Source organism: Bos taurus, chromosome 29 (assembly GCF_002263795.3).
Source record: "Bos taurus isolate L1 Dominette 01449 registration number 42190680 breed Hereford chromosome 29, ARS-UCD2.0, whole genome shotgun sequence".
NCBI lineage: Eukaryota > Metazoa > Chordata > Mammalia > Artiodactyla > Bovidae > Bos > Bos taurus.
In genome coordinates, this window is record NC_037356.1 from 40,392,518 (window position 1) to 40,409,411 (window position 16,894).

At 58.5% G+C, this 16,894-nt stretch overlaps 1 protein-coding gene across 2 annotated transcripts; it reads right to left on the minus strand.

Annotated features, from left to right (window-relative positions):
• Nucleotides 1-322: 322 nt before the first annotated feature.
• On the minus strand, nucleotides 323-15,296 carry FADS3 (fatty acid desaturase 3). 2 transcript variants are annotated; one of them, NM_001083691.2, is made up of 12 exons: nucleotides 14,934-15,238; nucleotides 5,872-5,982; nucleotides 5,256-5,453; nucleotides 4,577-4,678; nucleotides 4,344-4,466; nucleotides 4,026-4,086; nucleotides 3,417-3,493; nucleotides 2,874-2,971; nucleotides 2,460-2,556; nucleotides 2,242-2,321; nucleotides 1,941-2,066; nucleotides 323-646 (listed from the first exon to the last, which is right to left on the minus strand). In NM_001083691.2, the coding sequence occupies exons 1-12, from the start codon at nucleotides 15,138-15,140 to the stop codon at nucleotides 595-597; spliced, it is 1,332 nt and encodes a 443-aa protein (NP_001077160.1). In that variant the 5' UTR covers nucleotides 15,141-15,238; the 3' UTR covers nucleotides 323-594. The 2 variants fall into 2 exon arrangements, with proteins under 2 accessions (NP_001077160.1, XP_059738906.1); XM_059882923.1 differs by lacking the exon at nucleotides 4,577-4,678 and having other exon boundaries at nucleotides 14,934-15,296.
• Nucleotides 15,297-16,894: the final 1,598 nt, after the last annotated feature.

Here is a 16,894-nt window from a genome sequence, read left to right on the forward strand (position 1 = left end):
AGACCCAGGGATTGAACCTGTGTCTCCTGCACTGGCAGGCGGATTCTTCACCACTGAGCCACCAGGGAAGCCTCCCTGTCCAACTATGCAAAGGAGTGAAGTGGGGTGAGCCTGGAGTGAACTACCAAGGTTGCTGGTGACTGGATGAAGAACAGGAAGGGACCAGGCCCTCAGGGCATCTGAGCCCGGGGCTCAGCTCCCTGACCCAGAGCAGAGGTCAACTCAGAAAGCCACCATCCACCACCGCCCTCTCACCTCCCAACACCCTGATGGCCCAAGGACCTGAACTCCAGTTCCAAAATCCATGCAAATATCTACTCCATAACATACCTGGGTTTGTTTTTATATAAAAATAACATTTTTCCCCTAAATTTTTGCTCTAGGAAAACATGTCACGCTCACTGTCTTTATACCCCATGCCCCTAGCCCGGGTCCTAGTGGGTCTAGAGCCATGGTCGTAGGGCTGTGGAGCAGATGGGGAGAGGACCCAAGAGGACAGACAGGGCCTCCAGCCTGAGGCAGGGCGAGGTGGGGCAGGTGAAGAAGCCTGTCTGGGTGGCTTGGTGGCTGCTGGGGCCCCGGGCGCTGCGGTCATCACTGGTGGAGGTAGGCTTCCAGCCACACATTGCCAGACTTCTTCAGGGACCTGGGTGGTGGGGGTAGGGAAGATATGAGGGACTCAACCGCAAGATATTAACCTTTTCCCCCCACGATGATGAGTGTGAGGGGAGATGGGCAGGCAGCTGGGGTGGGGTCCTGGAGGGGAGGACTGGGAGAGGCGGCTACACTTTCATTAACTGCAGTGGAACCTAGGCCTTGGGTGGGAGGGGAAAGGGCCCAGGCCATGTCCAGCCAGGAGCCAGGGTGGGTCTGTCCCTCCTCACCCGGCTCTCTCTGTCGCTTCCTCCTGCTGAGCCCTGCAACCCAGAGGTTTGTGAGGCATGCAGTGTGCCCACCACCAGCCTGATATCAGGCGGGGGAGGGAACCAGAAGCATCAGTAACTTGCAAGGAAAACCCTGTGCCAGGTGTTTGAAAGGGGCCAGGCCAAGTGGCAGGGGCTTTGAGGATCGGGCTGGGAGGGTGATGAAGGAGGAATTCAAACACCAGTAGAGAAGGAAAGGCCTCAAAGTAAAGGGAACAGCCTGTGCTAAGGCACGTAGGTGGAAGAGCTCCGGCTGAGACTCTGGCCTCTGTTCCCCTGTCGAGGCTACCACCAGGGCCGAGCCCGGTCACCCCTGAACAGCTGCAGGAACCCCACTCTGCTCTTTCTGCCCCATCAGTACGTTCCTGCAGTCAGAGCACCCTTCCAAAATCCAAGTCCTGTGTGTCCCTCCTCTGCTCAGTGGCTCTCCCACACATCTAGCATACTCCTGCCTCAGGGCCTTTGCACGGTTATTCCCCGGCCCCAGACATGCTGCCCCCAGATGTCTCTACGGCCAGCCCTCTCCCTTCCTCCCTGTCTCTGCTCACACATTGCCTTCTTACCACCCACCCTGCCACCCAACTAAAAATTGCATCTCTGCCTGGTACCCCCCATTTCCTCTCCTGTACCCACCCGAAGGTTTTGTGGTTTTGTTTGTTTTTTGCTGAAGCACTTCTCCCTTTCTCGCATTTTGTCATTTACTTATTTTCTGTAATTAACTGCTTGTTCTCCATTTCCCCCTGCTCAGATGTCAGCTCCAGGAAGGCAGGGATGTCGGGAAGTTTTGCTCACTGACGAGGACCGGGCCTGGGCCTGTGTGTGAGTGGACACTGGGAAGGACGGGGGTGGGGTCACAGGCCAAGGGCAGAGAGGCTGATGGGAAAGGCCCTGAATGCCAGCTCCCAGAGAGGAACCTGCAAGAACTCAAGAGAGCCAGGTGGGTGCTCAGGGAGTGGCTGACGGGCCCCAGGGGTGGGCGGGGGCCCCGGGGAGCCACCGTGAGTGGACGGCCCTTACCTGATGATGTCCACCAGGGCGGTGAGGAAGGGCTTCACCTCGTAGCTGAGGCCATGCTTGGCACACAGGGCCTTGACCAGCGGGGCCACCCTGCGATAGTTGTGCCTCGGCATCGTGGGGAAGAGACTGCAGGGGAGACAGTGCCTTGGCACCCCCGGACCCGGGCACCACCTCTCCCGGGCCCTCCGGGAAGTCCAGGGCAGATGTCTTGGCCTCTCCCGGAGTAGACGGGAAACGGGGACTCAGGCTCACTCCCACCCCCATGGCACCCCCCCCACCCCGCCCCCGGGTCTGCACTCACTGGTGCTCGATCTGGAAGTTGAGGTGTCCGCTGAACCAGTCGATGAAGAGCGAGGGCTCCACATTGCAGGTGGCTGCCAGCTGCCAGGAGAGGGCGGGGCACAGGTGCGGGGGCTGGCACAGAGCGCCAACCCCACAGCAGCCCCATCAGCGCCCCCATTCCTCCCAGCTGGGGACCCCACCCCTATCCCCAGGATGGACCCTGCCCCGGCTGCCCACCTGAGAGCTGGCCCAGTCCCGGTGCTTCTCATGGCCAATCTCCCTGGGGATATGGTTCATCTGTGTGATCCACACAAACCAGTGGCTCTCCAGGACCCTGTGAGAGGAGGTTCAAGGTGCTGCCCCACATCCTGCTGACCACTCAGCTTCCCCATCTGTACTATGGGATCGCAACTCCTCCCCACTGGTGTTTCAAGCAGCCAAGTGGCATGGAGGCCACTGCCAGGCTGAGCCCAGAGCAGCCCTACTCAAGAGGGTGGACACCCCAGATTGCTTCCCTGAGACCCGCCACCCCCTGGATGCTGCCACTCAACAGCCCAGGGAGACAGTACTGCTGTCCCCATTCTGCAGATGGAAACACTGAGGGCCATGGTCAGGGTGCTCTTCTGCTTGTCATGCCAAACCTGGCCATACCTGACAGCCACAAAGAGGAGCAGCGCCCCAGGAATGCCATAGAAGGGGATGTAGGACAAGAGGAAACGGGCGTAGAAGCTGGCGGCCCAGAGCAAGTCCTGTAGAGGAAGGAGGAGGAGGGGGAGGCCGCGAGGCAGCCCGGAGTGGGAGCTGAGGTCATGCCCATCCTTTCGGCTCGATGTGCCTCGGACGGGCATATCACCACCCCTTCTCTGGGCCCGGGTTTCTCAGCCAGGTAAAGGGACAAGTCCTCGCCTGCCAGCCTTACAGGGCTGACCATGGATGCTGTGCAAGGGTGTGGGATGAAGGAAGCCTTGCCCAGAAGACAAATACCTGGCAGAGGGGGCCCAGGGGGTCCCCACCCTCATCTCTCACTGTGAGAGACGCACATCACACCCTGTGCACACGCTGACCTGGCAACCACACACGCACACACTCACGCCCCCTGCTCTCAAGCACACGTGTTCCACATCACTACACGCACACCCCACCTTCCTCCACCACAGCTGTATGCCCAGGGGAGCTGGCAGGGCCCCCGCTCACCATCCACTGCATGCACACCAGCATGTAGGCCAGATTTTCCACTTCGAAGTTCACCAGCGTGAGCAGCGGCGGGCCGACTGCAAGGAGGGGCATGAGGGGGGCTCAGGAGCAGGGTGGGGTGCAGAGTGGGCCGGCCAGAGGGATGGGAAGGGGGCTCTGTTCCTCCAGCAGGGCTGGAGGCTGGTCCCACCCAGTAGGGATGAGCCCGCGTCACCCACAAGGCCTGGTCCTCGCTCAGGCCCTCGGTGTCTGAGCCTTTCCAGGCTGGTCCTTGCCCCACCGCCTCCCCCATGCCCCTTCTGCAGGTTGGCACCAGCCTGATATATCCCCACCCTTTAATCTTCACCTTGTGGCCCCCACAACTGCCCTAGGGCTCGGGATGCCCTGACTGAGGGCAAGAAGGAACTCTGAAAGCTGCAGCCAGGGCTGTGACCGCCGCTGACCAGAAGGCACCCCAGTGGAGGGAAGGGCTAGGGCAGAGGCTGGCCACGGAAAGCTGCATGGGCTGCAGGCTGGGGTGACCAGAGATGTGCAGTGGACAAGGCAGGCCCCGGCATGGCCCCCACCCCATCTGTGCCCCCGCCCCCAGGAGGACAAGGGGACACTCACTCAGGAAGAAGTACAGGTGCTGGTGGTTGTAGGGCAAGTATCTGCGCTTCTTCTTGCCGTACTGTGAGGATACAGGTGGCCCGTTGGGGAGGGTGGCTCTCCAGGCCCTCCTTGCCCTGGGCAGGGCCAGGGGGCTGGCTGGGCCAAGAGGCCAAGGCAACTCTGGATTCTAGCCACTGGGAGGTGGGGCGGGGGCACCCTGGGAACAGGGGCTCTGCCTAGAACTAGAGTAGGGGGCGGGGCCATCGCGGAGCTGGGGGGCTCTGGGGCCACCAGGTTTCCGCTGCAGGCCTGGCCTGAGCGTGTCCCCCCACGCACCTCAACGGACGACTCCCCCAAAAGGAAGACAGGCGCCACAGTCACGTCTGGGTCCTTGTGGAAGATGTTGGGCTTGGCGTGGTGCTGGAAGTGGCGGAAGTTCCACCAGTGCGCAGAGAAGCCCTGCGGGGGAGGGGGCTCTCAGGTGTGGGGCCGGGTCATGCCCACCTCCCCATGCAGCCCCATCCCCACTCGGCCCCCGCCGGCAGCCCGCCTTCCGCCCCCACCCTCACCTTCAGCTGCCCCATCACAAACTGCTGGGCCAAGTGGTTCCACCGGGAATTCCTGAAGATGGACGTGTGGCCCAGGTCGTGCTGCAGACACCAACTCTGGGCCTGGGGAGACGCAGGGTCCGGGGCTGTGGCAGGGAGCTGCCGGGGGTCCAGCCAGGAGCCCTGGCCAGCCAGCCCTCCCAGCTCGCAGGGCACCGCCACAGCTCACGTTCCACTCTAGACCCTAGTGGACCAGCTTCCTTTTTTTTTTTTTTAATTTAGTTTTTATTTTCTGGCCGCCCAGCACGGCATGTGGAATCCCCTGCCAGGGATTGAACCTGCACCCCCTGCAATGGAAGTGCCGAGTCTTAACCACTGGACTGCCAGGGAAGTCCCCAGATTCATCTTTTAAGAGACAAGGACAGCTGAGCTGGGGAGGTCCAGGGGCTGCAGGCAGCAGCCTTCCAGCTTTGGACCCTGGGCTCCCTGAGGGGTACTAAGTAAAGCGCTTCCTTAGTTCATTTAAAATGAAGCTGGACTTATGGGGCCTCTAGCTGGTCATTCTTTGTTTGCAGACAAAGAAACAAATGTTTTCTTTGTTTGCTGGTCGTTTGTTTTCAGCAAACATTTCCCAAGTGCCCGCGTGTGCCAGGCCATGGCTGTTGTCAGTCTAGGTGTCTACAAGACAGTGCTGGGTCACCTGGGAGATGGCCAGGATGAGGGCAGCCAGGGTACTGGGCACCCAGCCGGGGCCAAGCATGTAGATCATGAGCCAGGCGAGCACCTCCATGGCCAGGATGTGGCCCAGCAGGAGACCGAAGAAGGCGGGCTTGGCTTCAAACAGCTTCATGTCCTCCACCGCCTGGCGCAGGGCTCGGAAGTCCTCGATCAGCTGGGTCTGTCGGGGCGGAACAGCTGGTTAGCCGAGGAAGCGAGGGAGGCCCCCCACTCCCACCCTCCATCCCCACCACCCTCCACAGCCACTCCTCCTAGGGTCCAAGGTGTGTGGCCAAAGGGGATGGAGTGCCAGCTTGGGGTTCCCCCATCCCCACAAAAGGTGTAGGGAGCCTGAGAAGCAGGGAAAACCCTTAGAGCTCAGTTCATCTAAATCCTCATCATAGATGGGGATGCAGGGCCCAGAGCAAGGAAGAGGGTCTTCCTGGAGTCCCCCAGGAAATGCTGGTGCAGGCGTCCCTACAGCTCTGCCAGCAACTGTCTGCTCGGGAGGGCTGGCAAACCATGAAGCTGTTACCAGCAATGCCCCCATTCTTCCAGCCCCACACGAGGGGCTTAGCCTCCACCAGGGCCCTGCTCACATTCTGGGGTCCATCCTGGCTGGGCTCCTCTGGGGCCAGCTCTCCAATCAGGAGAGGCTGCAGGAACTTGCGCACAAAACTGAGGTCCTGGTGGAAGGCGTGGAAGGCATCCTGAAGGAGAGCAGAGAGTCAGGTGGACAGACAGACAGACAGCTGGGTCAGCACCCAGAGGCAGCAGGCAGAGACAAAGCAGAAGGGCTGCTGATGGAAGGGCAAACAGGCAGGCAGGCAGCTAGTTGTTCATTAGTCACAACTGAATGACGGTCAGCCTTGCCCATGAGTCCTCCCTGGTCCTTCCCAGGCCCTGGGTGCCCTGCTTGGGTACCCCTCACCTACTGGACTCCAGCTGCTTCACCCTGCCATGGGGCCTTTCCTCAAACTTGGTTGGGTGTTTTAAAATCTGGATTTACAGAAAGTTTTCCCTGAAACACTCTGCTTCCGTTCATGAAAGGGTTTGACTTTTCCAAAAAAGATAGCGGGAAAGCTTTCTCAAAATCACATGCTTTTCTACAGGGTCACAAATGTCAGATCTACCAGCTTTTACAAACATAAGCAGTGAGTAACGTGTGAGTGAGGAGATTGGCAATTGATGACCACTGGGCCACCAGGAGAAAAAAAAAAAATCCACCGAAGACCACACAGCCTGAAGATGCTCGAACAGTTAAACTTCTCTAATTTGAAAAGCAGGAGGACAAAATAAGTTTTGTTTTTTTTTTAAATAAGTTTAATAAACAATCTAACATTCCTGTTATTCTGTGTAATGGTGGCGGGGGGTGGGGGCAGGGTGCAAAGCAGAAGGGGTTAGAGGAAGAGAGCGACCTCAAGCAAGATAAAGGGCTGAGGGATAAAGATAAAGAGGAGAGGGACTGGTCAGGAAGTGACCCCCATCGTTCATGCTCGACAGCGCTGAACTGTGAGTAAACTTGAACATCACACCTAGGGCTCAGCCTTCCTGATCTAGCCCTCATGTCTTTGGCTCACTGTCGTTCGCAAACGGGTTTTTATCCTTGGACTTTCTGAGTGAGCCAGCCCCAGCTGACCAGAAGCCTGGACTGCGGAAGCAGTGTCTGGGGCCAGTTGGGATGGGGATGTCCTCAGGAAGGTGACTGCTGGCTGCTATTGTCCTCTCGCTAATGAGACTAGCAGCACCTGGTGGGCATTACTGCACGACATCCCCCACACCATCCTGTGCCGGGCTCAGAAGAACCTCAGGCCCCTCCAGCCCCCACCTAGAGGCCGCACCTGCAGGATTCACCCAAGGGGTTCCCCTTTCCTTGTTAGCTGCTCTCCCCTCCTGGCCCAGAGCAGCCTGAGGACCTGGGGGCTCCAAGGGTGTAGCTTCTGGAATAACCTAGGTCCTTGGGAAGGCTGACTTGGGGCCCCTCCCTGGAGCTCACAGTAGGGGACAGGGCTGTATTGGTATAGATCTGTCTCCAGGGAAGAGCTCTGATGGGGGGGGGGCAGCACCCCGGGGAGACAGGTGGTCGAGGGGAGGCTGGCCCCCCAGGAAGCTGCCATGGCCCTGGCCACCTGGGGAGTGTTGGCCGGGGAGCTAAGAGGAAAATTGCTGTGCTTGGCTGACCCCGCTCACCGTGACCCCGAGCAAGTCTGTTCTCCTGCCTGGAACTAGGCAAATCCAGGGGGCAAACCCAAGGGATGAGACTCCAGACCTTTCTGGCTCTAGAGCCAAGAGCATTAACTTTTTTTTTTCTTTTTAATTGTAGTCAAACATACATAAAATTGACCATTTTCACCATTTTGAAGTGTACAGTTCAGTGACATTAAATGTATTCACTTGTTGGGCAACCATCCCTGCCATCCATCTCCAAAACTTCTTTATCTACCTCAGCTGGAACTCTGTCCCCATGAAACACTAGCTCCCCATTTCTACCTCTCCCAGCCCTCAGAGCTCAGTTGATAAAGGATCTGCCTGCAGTGCAGGAGACCCCAGTTAGACTCCGGGTCGGGAAGACCTCCTGGAGAAGGGATAAGCTACACACTCCGGTTTTCTTGGGCTTCCCTGGTGGCTCAGCTGTAAAGAATCCGCCTGCAGTGTGGGAGACCTGGGTTTGATCCCTGGGTTGGGAAGATCCCCTGGAGAAAGGAAAGGCTACCCACTCCAGTATCCTGGCCTGGAGAATTTCCACGGACTGTATAGTCCATGGGGTAGCAAAGAGTCAGACACAACTGAGCGACTCTCACTTCACAGCCTCCGAAAACCATAGGTACGGCTCTCTGTGAATTGACTTGAAGGAAATTCCCTGGTGGTTCAGTGGTTAGGACTTTATGCTTCCACTGCACAGGGCACAGGTTCAATCCCTGGTCAGGAAACTAAAGTCCTGTAAGTCATGCAGCTCGGCCAGAAAAAAAAAAAAAACAGAAAGAATTGACACTTAGAAGAGGAATCATATAGTCTGTGTTACTGACTTGTCACTTAGCATAATGTCTTCAAGGTTCATCCATGTGTAGCATGTCAGAACTTCCGTCTGTTTTAAGCCTGAATGAGCGTTGACTCTGATTCTCATTTCCTCTGAAACCCCCCTGGTGGTGCACAGAGCCCACATACAAACAGGCACACGGCACGCTCACAAATGGTGTAACAACCAAGGCTCACAGGTGTCACAGAAATTCAGTGCCATAAGCGTGTGCCTCTACACAAGCACACACCACCACCAACCCACGAAGGCTCACAGCCACGCTCGGGAACAACGCGCACGGGCAGTCGCTCGGGTACCCAGAGAGACACAGCCTGGCGTGCGCGCACGCGCGCGCACACACACACACACCAGACGCGTGTCCTGTGGCTACGGCCCCAGGATGTCTACCCTCCCAGCCCTCCTCTCTCCTGACCTCTGAGTCTGTTCTGGGGCCACCCCAGCACCCGGCAGACCCCAGATGCTCCAGGGCCATACTCTTGAGCTGAGCAGCTGGGGCAGTAGGTCACCTCCCTGACTCCTTTCCCCTCGCCCGGATGTACCCAAGCCAGGCCTGGAGATGCCCCGAGGGAGAGGCCACAGCCAGGCCCACCCAGGAGACCTCCAGCCAGGTGTGTCCCTTACAGTGAGTAGGGAAGGGGTGAGCCCCCTCAGGTCCAGGTGGGACTATCCCGGAGCTCACAGACAAGTCTCCACCTGATGGGTGGGTAGATACTGGGAAAGCAGCCCAGGTTCCTGGGGCTGGGTTGAGCACTCCAGAGCCTACACTTCTTGCGGTCTGAGTATCAACACAGTAGGTCCCTGGCTTCAGACCCAAACCTCAGCAAACAGTTTTTTTTTTCCTGGACTATTGGCTGGGGCCGTGTGACCCAGTCCTCTTTGGCCTCTGTTTAAACATTCAGGAATCTCAATGGGCAGAAGACTTAGAGAGGTTGAGCCAGTTACTCAAGGTCACACAGCTCCATCTGATGAAGGCTGGGCCAGAACTTGGTCTGCCTGTAAAATGGTGCTTGTGGCCCCTTGGCAGTAGCCTCAGGGTGGCCACTCCCTGGTCAGAGGGGAGGCGGTGTGTCTTCTAGGTGGGGGCAGGGGGTCCTCATCACGAGGCTGGTCACCATCCTGAGTAACCAACGATCTGGCTGCTCAGAGGCCAAGGTGTGGGGGTCAGGAAGGTGGTCCTGGCATTTCTGGGGCTGCACTGACCAAGTTTCAGGGCACTGCAGGAGGTCCCAGCCTTACACTGCGCCTCCCGCCACGCCCACCCCCAGTGCATCTGGAAACATCTTCTCAGGGGCACGGGTGCAAACCCTGTGACTTTCCCCCAAGGAGGTGGCAACTAAGGCCTCACTGGTTCTTGGAACAGACTTGGGTGAAACTTCTAGAATTAAAATGGTGTCTCTAAACATAGACTGCAGGTGGCAGGGACAGGCCCTGTTCACGGCCGTGGCCTCGGAGCCCCGCACAGAGCAGGCGCAGGATGGCAGGTGTGAATATGTGGACAAGAGCCAACCCTCCACAGCCCACCAGATAGGGGGTCTGAACCATTTTGCCGGGGGCGGAGAACAGAGGCTCTGAGTGGTGGGCCCACCTGCCCCAGAGTCTGCAGTGGCAGAGCAGGGATTCAAACCCAGGGATCTCCTGTGAGGTCCACGTCCTCCCAGGGCACAGCTCCCACCCAGCCCTGTCTCAGTCCCCGGAAGCCTCAGAAAGGCCCCTGCTCAGGCCCCCAGCCCCGCCTTGAACTCCAGGGAGCAGCTGGTTAAGGGCAGGCATGGGGAGACTCAGGAGGCAGCCTGCAGAGGGTAGGAGCTGAGTCATTCATGAGCCACGCCAAGCCATGGAGCCGCAGACAAGACCACACCCCTTCTCCTACCTGTACTTTGTCATCAGTAAATCAGGAATCACTCGTGCCCATCTCATGGGGCTGCCAGAGGACTGAGTCAGTGCAGGTAGAGCATGGAGAAGGGGCCTGGCATCCGGTCCCCATGGCCTCAGCTGCCCTTCACCGCGGTCCACCCAGAGATCCAGGCCCACAGGCGGGAGGCGGGAGGGTAGAGGTATGCCCTGCTGGTCATGTTCTGGGCAGCCTGAGGCGAGGAGGCAGGACACCTTCCACCCCAAAGATAAGGTGGAGGTGGGGAGCATTTCTGATCACTTCTTCAAAGAATTTGGAATGTTCCAGATCAGGAAAGGGGTGGAGCAGCTGGGGGTTCAGGTGGTCTGGGTCTGCTCCTCTTAACCTCGGCTCAGTGGGTTGTGAGGATGGGGGTGGGCACACTCAGGAATTCGTCTCTCTCTCCCTCCCTCCCTTTCGAGTGGGAAGATTTGAAAAGAGAGCCGGATCTCACTCCCAGTGGCCAAATGCTCCTTCCAGCCAGTGGGGAGGCACTATCAGTATCCCCATTTTATAGAAGAGGAAACTGAGGCCAAAGGGCACACAGGTCTGGACATGAGTATCCAACTCCTGCCCAAGCAGCAGAGTCTTGCTCAATGGCAGATGCCCCAGGAAGTTGCCCCTATCCCCGCCAGCATCCCTGGTGTCCCTGGTGATGAGTGTGGTGGCCTGGGAGAGGGCGGTCTCCTCCACCCAGCACCCTTGGCCTCACAGGTGCCACTGACCCAGCTGTGACATGAAGTGGACCCCTGGGTCCTCTCTCCACCACTGAGTTCTGGTTCTCTCCTGCTGCTGTTTCCTGAGAAACCCATGGCTGCCACTTGGGCATCCTTACGAGGAAATGTAGATGGGCTCCCAGGGTGCTTAGGCCGCTAGCATCCCCACATTCCTGCCCAGCACTGCACAATCCTGACACCTCCCCAAGGCACTGCAACACCCCTATCCCCCCACCGCCCAGCTCCTCCAGGGGCCTGGGTGGGTGGGGACACTGCAGAAAACACCTACAGAGCCCAGAGAGGGCAAGCTTCACAGGAGTGGCCATTAGGCAGCTTTCAAGGCAGCCAGCGTGGTAGTGGAAGCAAAGCGTGGGCCCCGGGACCAGGTCATCTGAGTCCCCGGCCAGCCCCTCTCTCTGGCCCCACTCTCACTCCAGAGCCTCAGATCTGCCCAGACCTGCCCCTACCCAACTCCCAGACACAAAGCCCACCTTCCAAGCCCAAGGACAAAGGTCCTGCCCTTTGAGGGTTCCAAAAAGGTCCCTTTAAATCACCCGTATTCAGCCTCAGTCTCCTCATCTGTAAAATGGGCCAACACTGGGATCACCTCTGAAGTTTGTTGTCTGAATACCACCCAGAGTTAGATCCTAATGGTTCCCATTGGTGCCCCTGAGCCCAGCATCACCTGCCCTCTCCCCTGGACACACCTGCACCTCAGGGCCCAGGTGAATGGCCACCTCTTCCAAGTGGCTTCCCCTGGCAGGGCTTGGGGGGAGGTCCTATCATCTGTTAACACCTCCCTCTTCTCCTGGGAGGCTCTGCCTTCCCCTTCCTCACTAGGGATCCTTTTAAAATGTATCGATATGTCAGATTCCCCTGTCTTCTCTGTTCTGCCCTGCATTCTCCCCTTAGAATAAAACCAAAGTCCTGATTCCCCTGCTACCGCCGGTCCTCATTGCTGGCCCTTCTCCTCACTGCTTGGCTCCGGCCACGCCGATGGTCTTGCTATGGCCCCACCTCTGAGCTTTTGCCTTAGCTGGTCCCTCTGCCAAGGAACATCCTCCTAGCAGATTTTTTTTCTGCTGCCTCATGCAGCATGAGGGATGAGAGTTCCCCAACCAGGGATCAAACCCGTGCCCCCTGCAGTGGAAGTGTGGAGCCTTAACCACTGGACTGTCAGGGAAGTCCCTCCCAGCAGATTTTCTGTTCATAGCTGTATCTTCAGAGGTTAGGTCAAGGTTTGGCATATGGGATATGCTTGCTGGTATCTGCTGTTGAATCCAGTGAATTAATAATTGAAGGATGAATGAACGAACGAAATAAACAGAGAAGCGGCAGTGGAGCGGGTGGTCAAGATGGGCTGTGAATTCAAATCCAAGACCCGTCACTTAATTTCAAGTCATTTTGCCTCTCTGAGTCTCAGTTTTCTCATCTGTAAAATGGAAATAATAACAGTACCTGTCCCATAGATGTATCATGAGGATTCAAAGAGGGACTGTCTATAAATCAAGCGCTGAATTCGGAGCCTGGCACATAGTAGGTGCTCAGCGCCCAGCCCTGGTCAACTTATGACCAGCAGTGGCTGGGCCTTGCCCCTCCCTGGCTGGCCCCTCTAGTCTCAGACTGCCTATGACTCTTAGAAGAACCTGGCTCAGGGCCCAGAGCACTCTCCCCAGGGTACCCGGCTTTGTATCCCAGGATGGCCACAAGCTGACTTCACGGCACAGGAACTCTGGGAATTTCCTGGCAGGAAGGCTTCTGTGGCCTGAACAGGAGAACAGCTGATGGGCGGCAGGGGCTGGTAAGAGGTGGCTGCGGGAACACAGCCCCTGTGACATGGCTACCCCACCCCCACCAGTGCTCCAGGGCAGGGGCTGGGGTGCCTGGGGGTCTGGGCTGGACCACACCAGGCCCTGGGTTGTCTGAGCCCTGCTCTGCCCTGTGGGCTCACCACAGACAAAACCTAGGGTCCTCCACCCCCAATCTCCTCATAACCCCTTTGGGCTGAACAGACCAGGTATTGGTGGCAACTTAAGCCCAGTGTCTGGGCCTCAGGAAAGCTAAGAGATAACATCACACCCTGTTACAGACATGAATGAACCAGAGGTGGCTATGTCATGGCTGTCCACTGCACTCTACGGTCTGCAGGGCACACTCACACTTATCAGCCGGCAACACACGCTGACTGGGAACAACTGCGTGGCAGCTGTGGGGCCGCAGAGTTGCAAAGGCACAGTCCCACTTTCAGCTGGCTCACTGTCTGTCCCCGCTGTCCCCACTTTACAGATGGGGAAACTGAGGCTCACAGGAGTGACATGCCTGGTTCAAGGTCACTCAGAGCCTCCAATGGCAGAGCCTGTCCATGGCCCCAGGGAACAGACAGCATGTTTTTTAATGGAAATGGGAAAATGGACCCTGTTGGTGAGGAATCAGTGAGAAAGCGGTCACGTGGGGTCTCAGGGTATAGAGCTAAATGGATGATGGGGTTCCCACACAGGAGGGTCCCCAGCATAGGCCTGGGCACCAAGCAGGAAAAAGTGACTCACAAACATTCTTCATCATCTTCCTCTCACCAGCCTCCATCCTGTCCGCCAGGTCAGAGGTTGAAAAAAGGCCAGAGCAGCCACCTCCAGGATCCTGGAGGGGTGGCCAGCGCTCAGCCCAGGGGAGGGGGGAGGAACTGCGGCTCCTTACCAACCCACCCCCCAACCCCACCCCAACGCCCTGGCAGCAATGCACGTGTGTGTAACCATGCACACAAACACAGGCCTCGTTCACACACATATAGGCCTGGAGACGGTCACACACTCACCAGCCCTCAGTCAGCTCACACTCCCTGGCCACCGCGTGGGCCCCTGGCACCGCACACAAGGGTTTGACTGTCACCTTCTAGAGTTTCAGGAGATGTCTGATCCCTAACCTCTCAGCTTCCGGGGAAAGTGAGGAAGAGAGACTTTTTCCTTAAAAGAGTCCCCGGAAGATCGCCCAACCCACTAGAGAAGGCAGTGGGCAGAGAGAAGATGGTTCTGGAAACAGGGCCACTGACCCTGCTGGGACAGGACACAATCTCTTTTGTTATTTAAAGCCCCGCCAGTTAGCGATGCATCCCCTGGAATCTTGAAGAACTTCCTGGTGCCCAGGGTGACCAATCTAGAATTTGGGATGGTCAAGGACAGACTGTCATGGCCCCAAGCCCTATTGTTCGGCTGGGGGGAGGGGGTGGGCGGTCTCTGGGAAAAGGGGCTGGTGAGGAGTCTCAGCCTGATGGCTCCTCTGCCAAATGGTCCCACTGGACAGGCCACATTCCTCCTTGACCAAAATGTCTCGACATGGCTGCGGAGGGGAAGCTGGGGTCCACAGGGGCCCGCCTGTTCCTGGGGTGACTGTGCTTTCCGAAGAGGCCCACCCAGCCTGACTGGCAAAATTCTCCCACACGCAGCTGCTAGCCCAGGAGAGGTGAGTCACTGCCCCTCAGAGCCATTCACAGCAGTTCCTGGGAAAGCCACAGACCTCTAGGCCCTGCCCAGGCTCTGCTGCCCTGCCTCCAGCCTGTGAGGGCACATCCTTGCCAGCCCCTAGGGAACCCGCCCTACCTCTGGCATCCAGCAAGCACCCAGCATGAAGACCGTCTCTGGGGGTGCACTCAGAACCCAGAGGAGGAACACCAGAGCATCAGGGAGCGCCCTCACCTAGGGCCAGCGCTTTCTGCCTGGACACACCCACCTCTGAGACCCCCGCCTTCCTCCCACAGACATCTGCTGCAGCTCAGCCCCAGGGGTGCGGGTTCTTTTGCCGGGCTGTGGTCTTCTTACTCCACATCAGGCCCCCGTCAGTCCCTCCCAACTCTGGGTCCCCCGTCAGGAGGTCAAAGGTGAGCGTGAGTAGGAAGGATGCTAAGCACCCACCCGGCTCCCACGCCGCGCCGCTCCCACCCGCAATGGAGCAGGGGACGGTGCCCAGCGACCAGGCCCCAGCCGAGCACCGGGGCTCCACCCGGCCGGCGGTGGGCGGCCTTACCGTGGCGTCCTCGGCGCCGTGGTGGCCGATGAGGCGGCTGCCCCCAGGGTGTCGCTGTGCCCAGCGGCTGATGTCGTAGACGCGACGCTCGATCACCAGCCACTTGTCGCCTGGCAGGTTGTGCCGGCGGACCTGCTCCCAGCGGAGGGTGGGCAGCGGCGCCCCCCGCTGCCCAGGTTCCCAGTCTGGCTCCCCGACACCGCCCATGGCTGCGCGCAAAAGTCCTCGCGAACCCGGGACCTCGCCGAGCGGAGACCCCGAGGGGAGCGAGGCAGTGATCGGAGACTGCCTCCGCCGCCACCCGCTGCTCCGCGGCCCCGCCCTGCCGCTGCGGCCTCCTTACGAGCGTGCGCCGGCCCGGCTGTCCGCGGGCAACTTTTCCCTCCCTTATAACCGCGCTGACAGCGCTCGCCTCGCCTCCTCCCCGCGCCCCGGCCCCCGCCGCCGCCGCCCCAATCCCCGCGCAGCGGCTCGGCCCCCATTGGCTGCGCCGCTAGCCGGCGAGGCCGGCTGGGAGGGCGGCGTCTAGGCGGGCGCGCCCCGCCCGCGGGGCTCCGCGGCCACCACACCCCGGCCTGTGGGGGGCACCGGCGCAACCCTGCTCTTGCCCAGCGGGGCAGGGAGGGCGGGGCCGGAGGGAGGTGAAGCCGGCAGCCGGAGTCCGCCGCGCCCTCGGGGGCCCGGTCCGCGTGGGGCCCTGAACTAGAGTCTGCGAAGAATGGGCTTCCCGCTGCGCCCTCTGCAACGTTAAATTCTGAGCTCTTAGAGGTAGGGACACTACCTCGAGATGACTGTAAAGAGCTCTCGAACCAGGGGTCCCCAGCATCCGCTCCGCGAGGTCTCTCGGTCGGGGCTGTTACTGGCTTGACCACCCCCACCCCTCGGGGGACCATCTGTGGAGGTCAGTGGTCTTCTGCCTTCGGAGATTCAGAGTTGGGGAGGCCGCGGGATGGCCTCCCGGGCAGAGCAGGGGCCCCGGAGTGAGGAGTGAGGTCCTGTCATTCACCGGATGTGGTTGCTCAGCTGGCTGGCTTGCTCCTTATAGTACCCGTCCCTATTTTTTACTTAAAATAAATTCCTTTTCAGAGTGTAGGTTGCTCCCCTACACTTTGTCATTTGTCAGAGACAAAAGATTTTGTTGTCCTTTGTCTAGTGGCTGAGTCGTGTCCGACTGTTGTTCAATCCCATGTGGACTGTAGCCCACCAGGCTCCTCTGTTCGTGGGATTTCCCAGGAAAGAATGCTGGAGTAGGATACCATGCCCTTCCCCAGGGCATCTTCCTGACCCAGAAATCAAATCTGTATCTCTTGCATGGCAGGCAGATATTGTTTACCACTGAGTCACCTGGCAAGCCCCAGAGATAAAGATATCTGTTTCTAAAAGTTAAGATTTCACACCTGACAAGGCATGAAATCAGGCTAAGGTTTATGCTGCAGCCGCAGCAGGCTCAAAGCTGAGCCCACATCAATATCACCAGAGGGTGTGTTAAGGCACAGACTACTGGGCTCAGGCCCCAGGAGGGCTCAGCAGGTCTGCTTTGGGGGCAGAGAATTGCATTTTAACAAGTTCTTAGGTGATGCTGATGCCAATGTCTTGGTTTGGAGAACACACTTTGAGAACTCTAACTATAGTTTTCTGAGGTGCTAGCATTTTATTTTCATTTAACACTTCGTAGGAAATCACTCAGTAATATTTGTGGGACCAGATTGGCCAGGGTCCAAAGAAGGGTTTGAAAAGGCCTCTGAGTTCTCCTTGGTACCCAGAGCACCTGCATTTGGTTACCAGGACAACCAGTAAGAGCTTGTGGAGACCATGGCGGAGGGCTGCCTGAGCTGTCTCTACTGAGGCGTCCTGGAATCCCCTCCCTGAGTGCATGTGGGGGTGGAGGAGCGTAGCTGGCAGCTAAGCAGCTGGAGATGACTGCTGATGCCCCTGCCCCATCGTATTCACACATGCGCAAC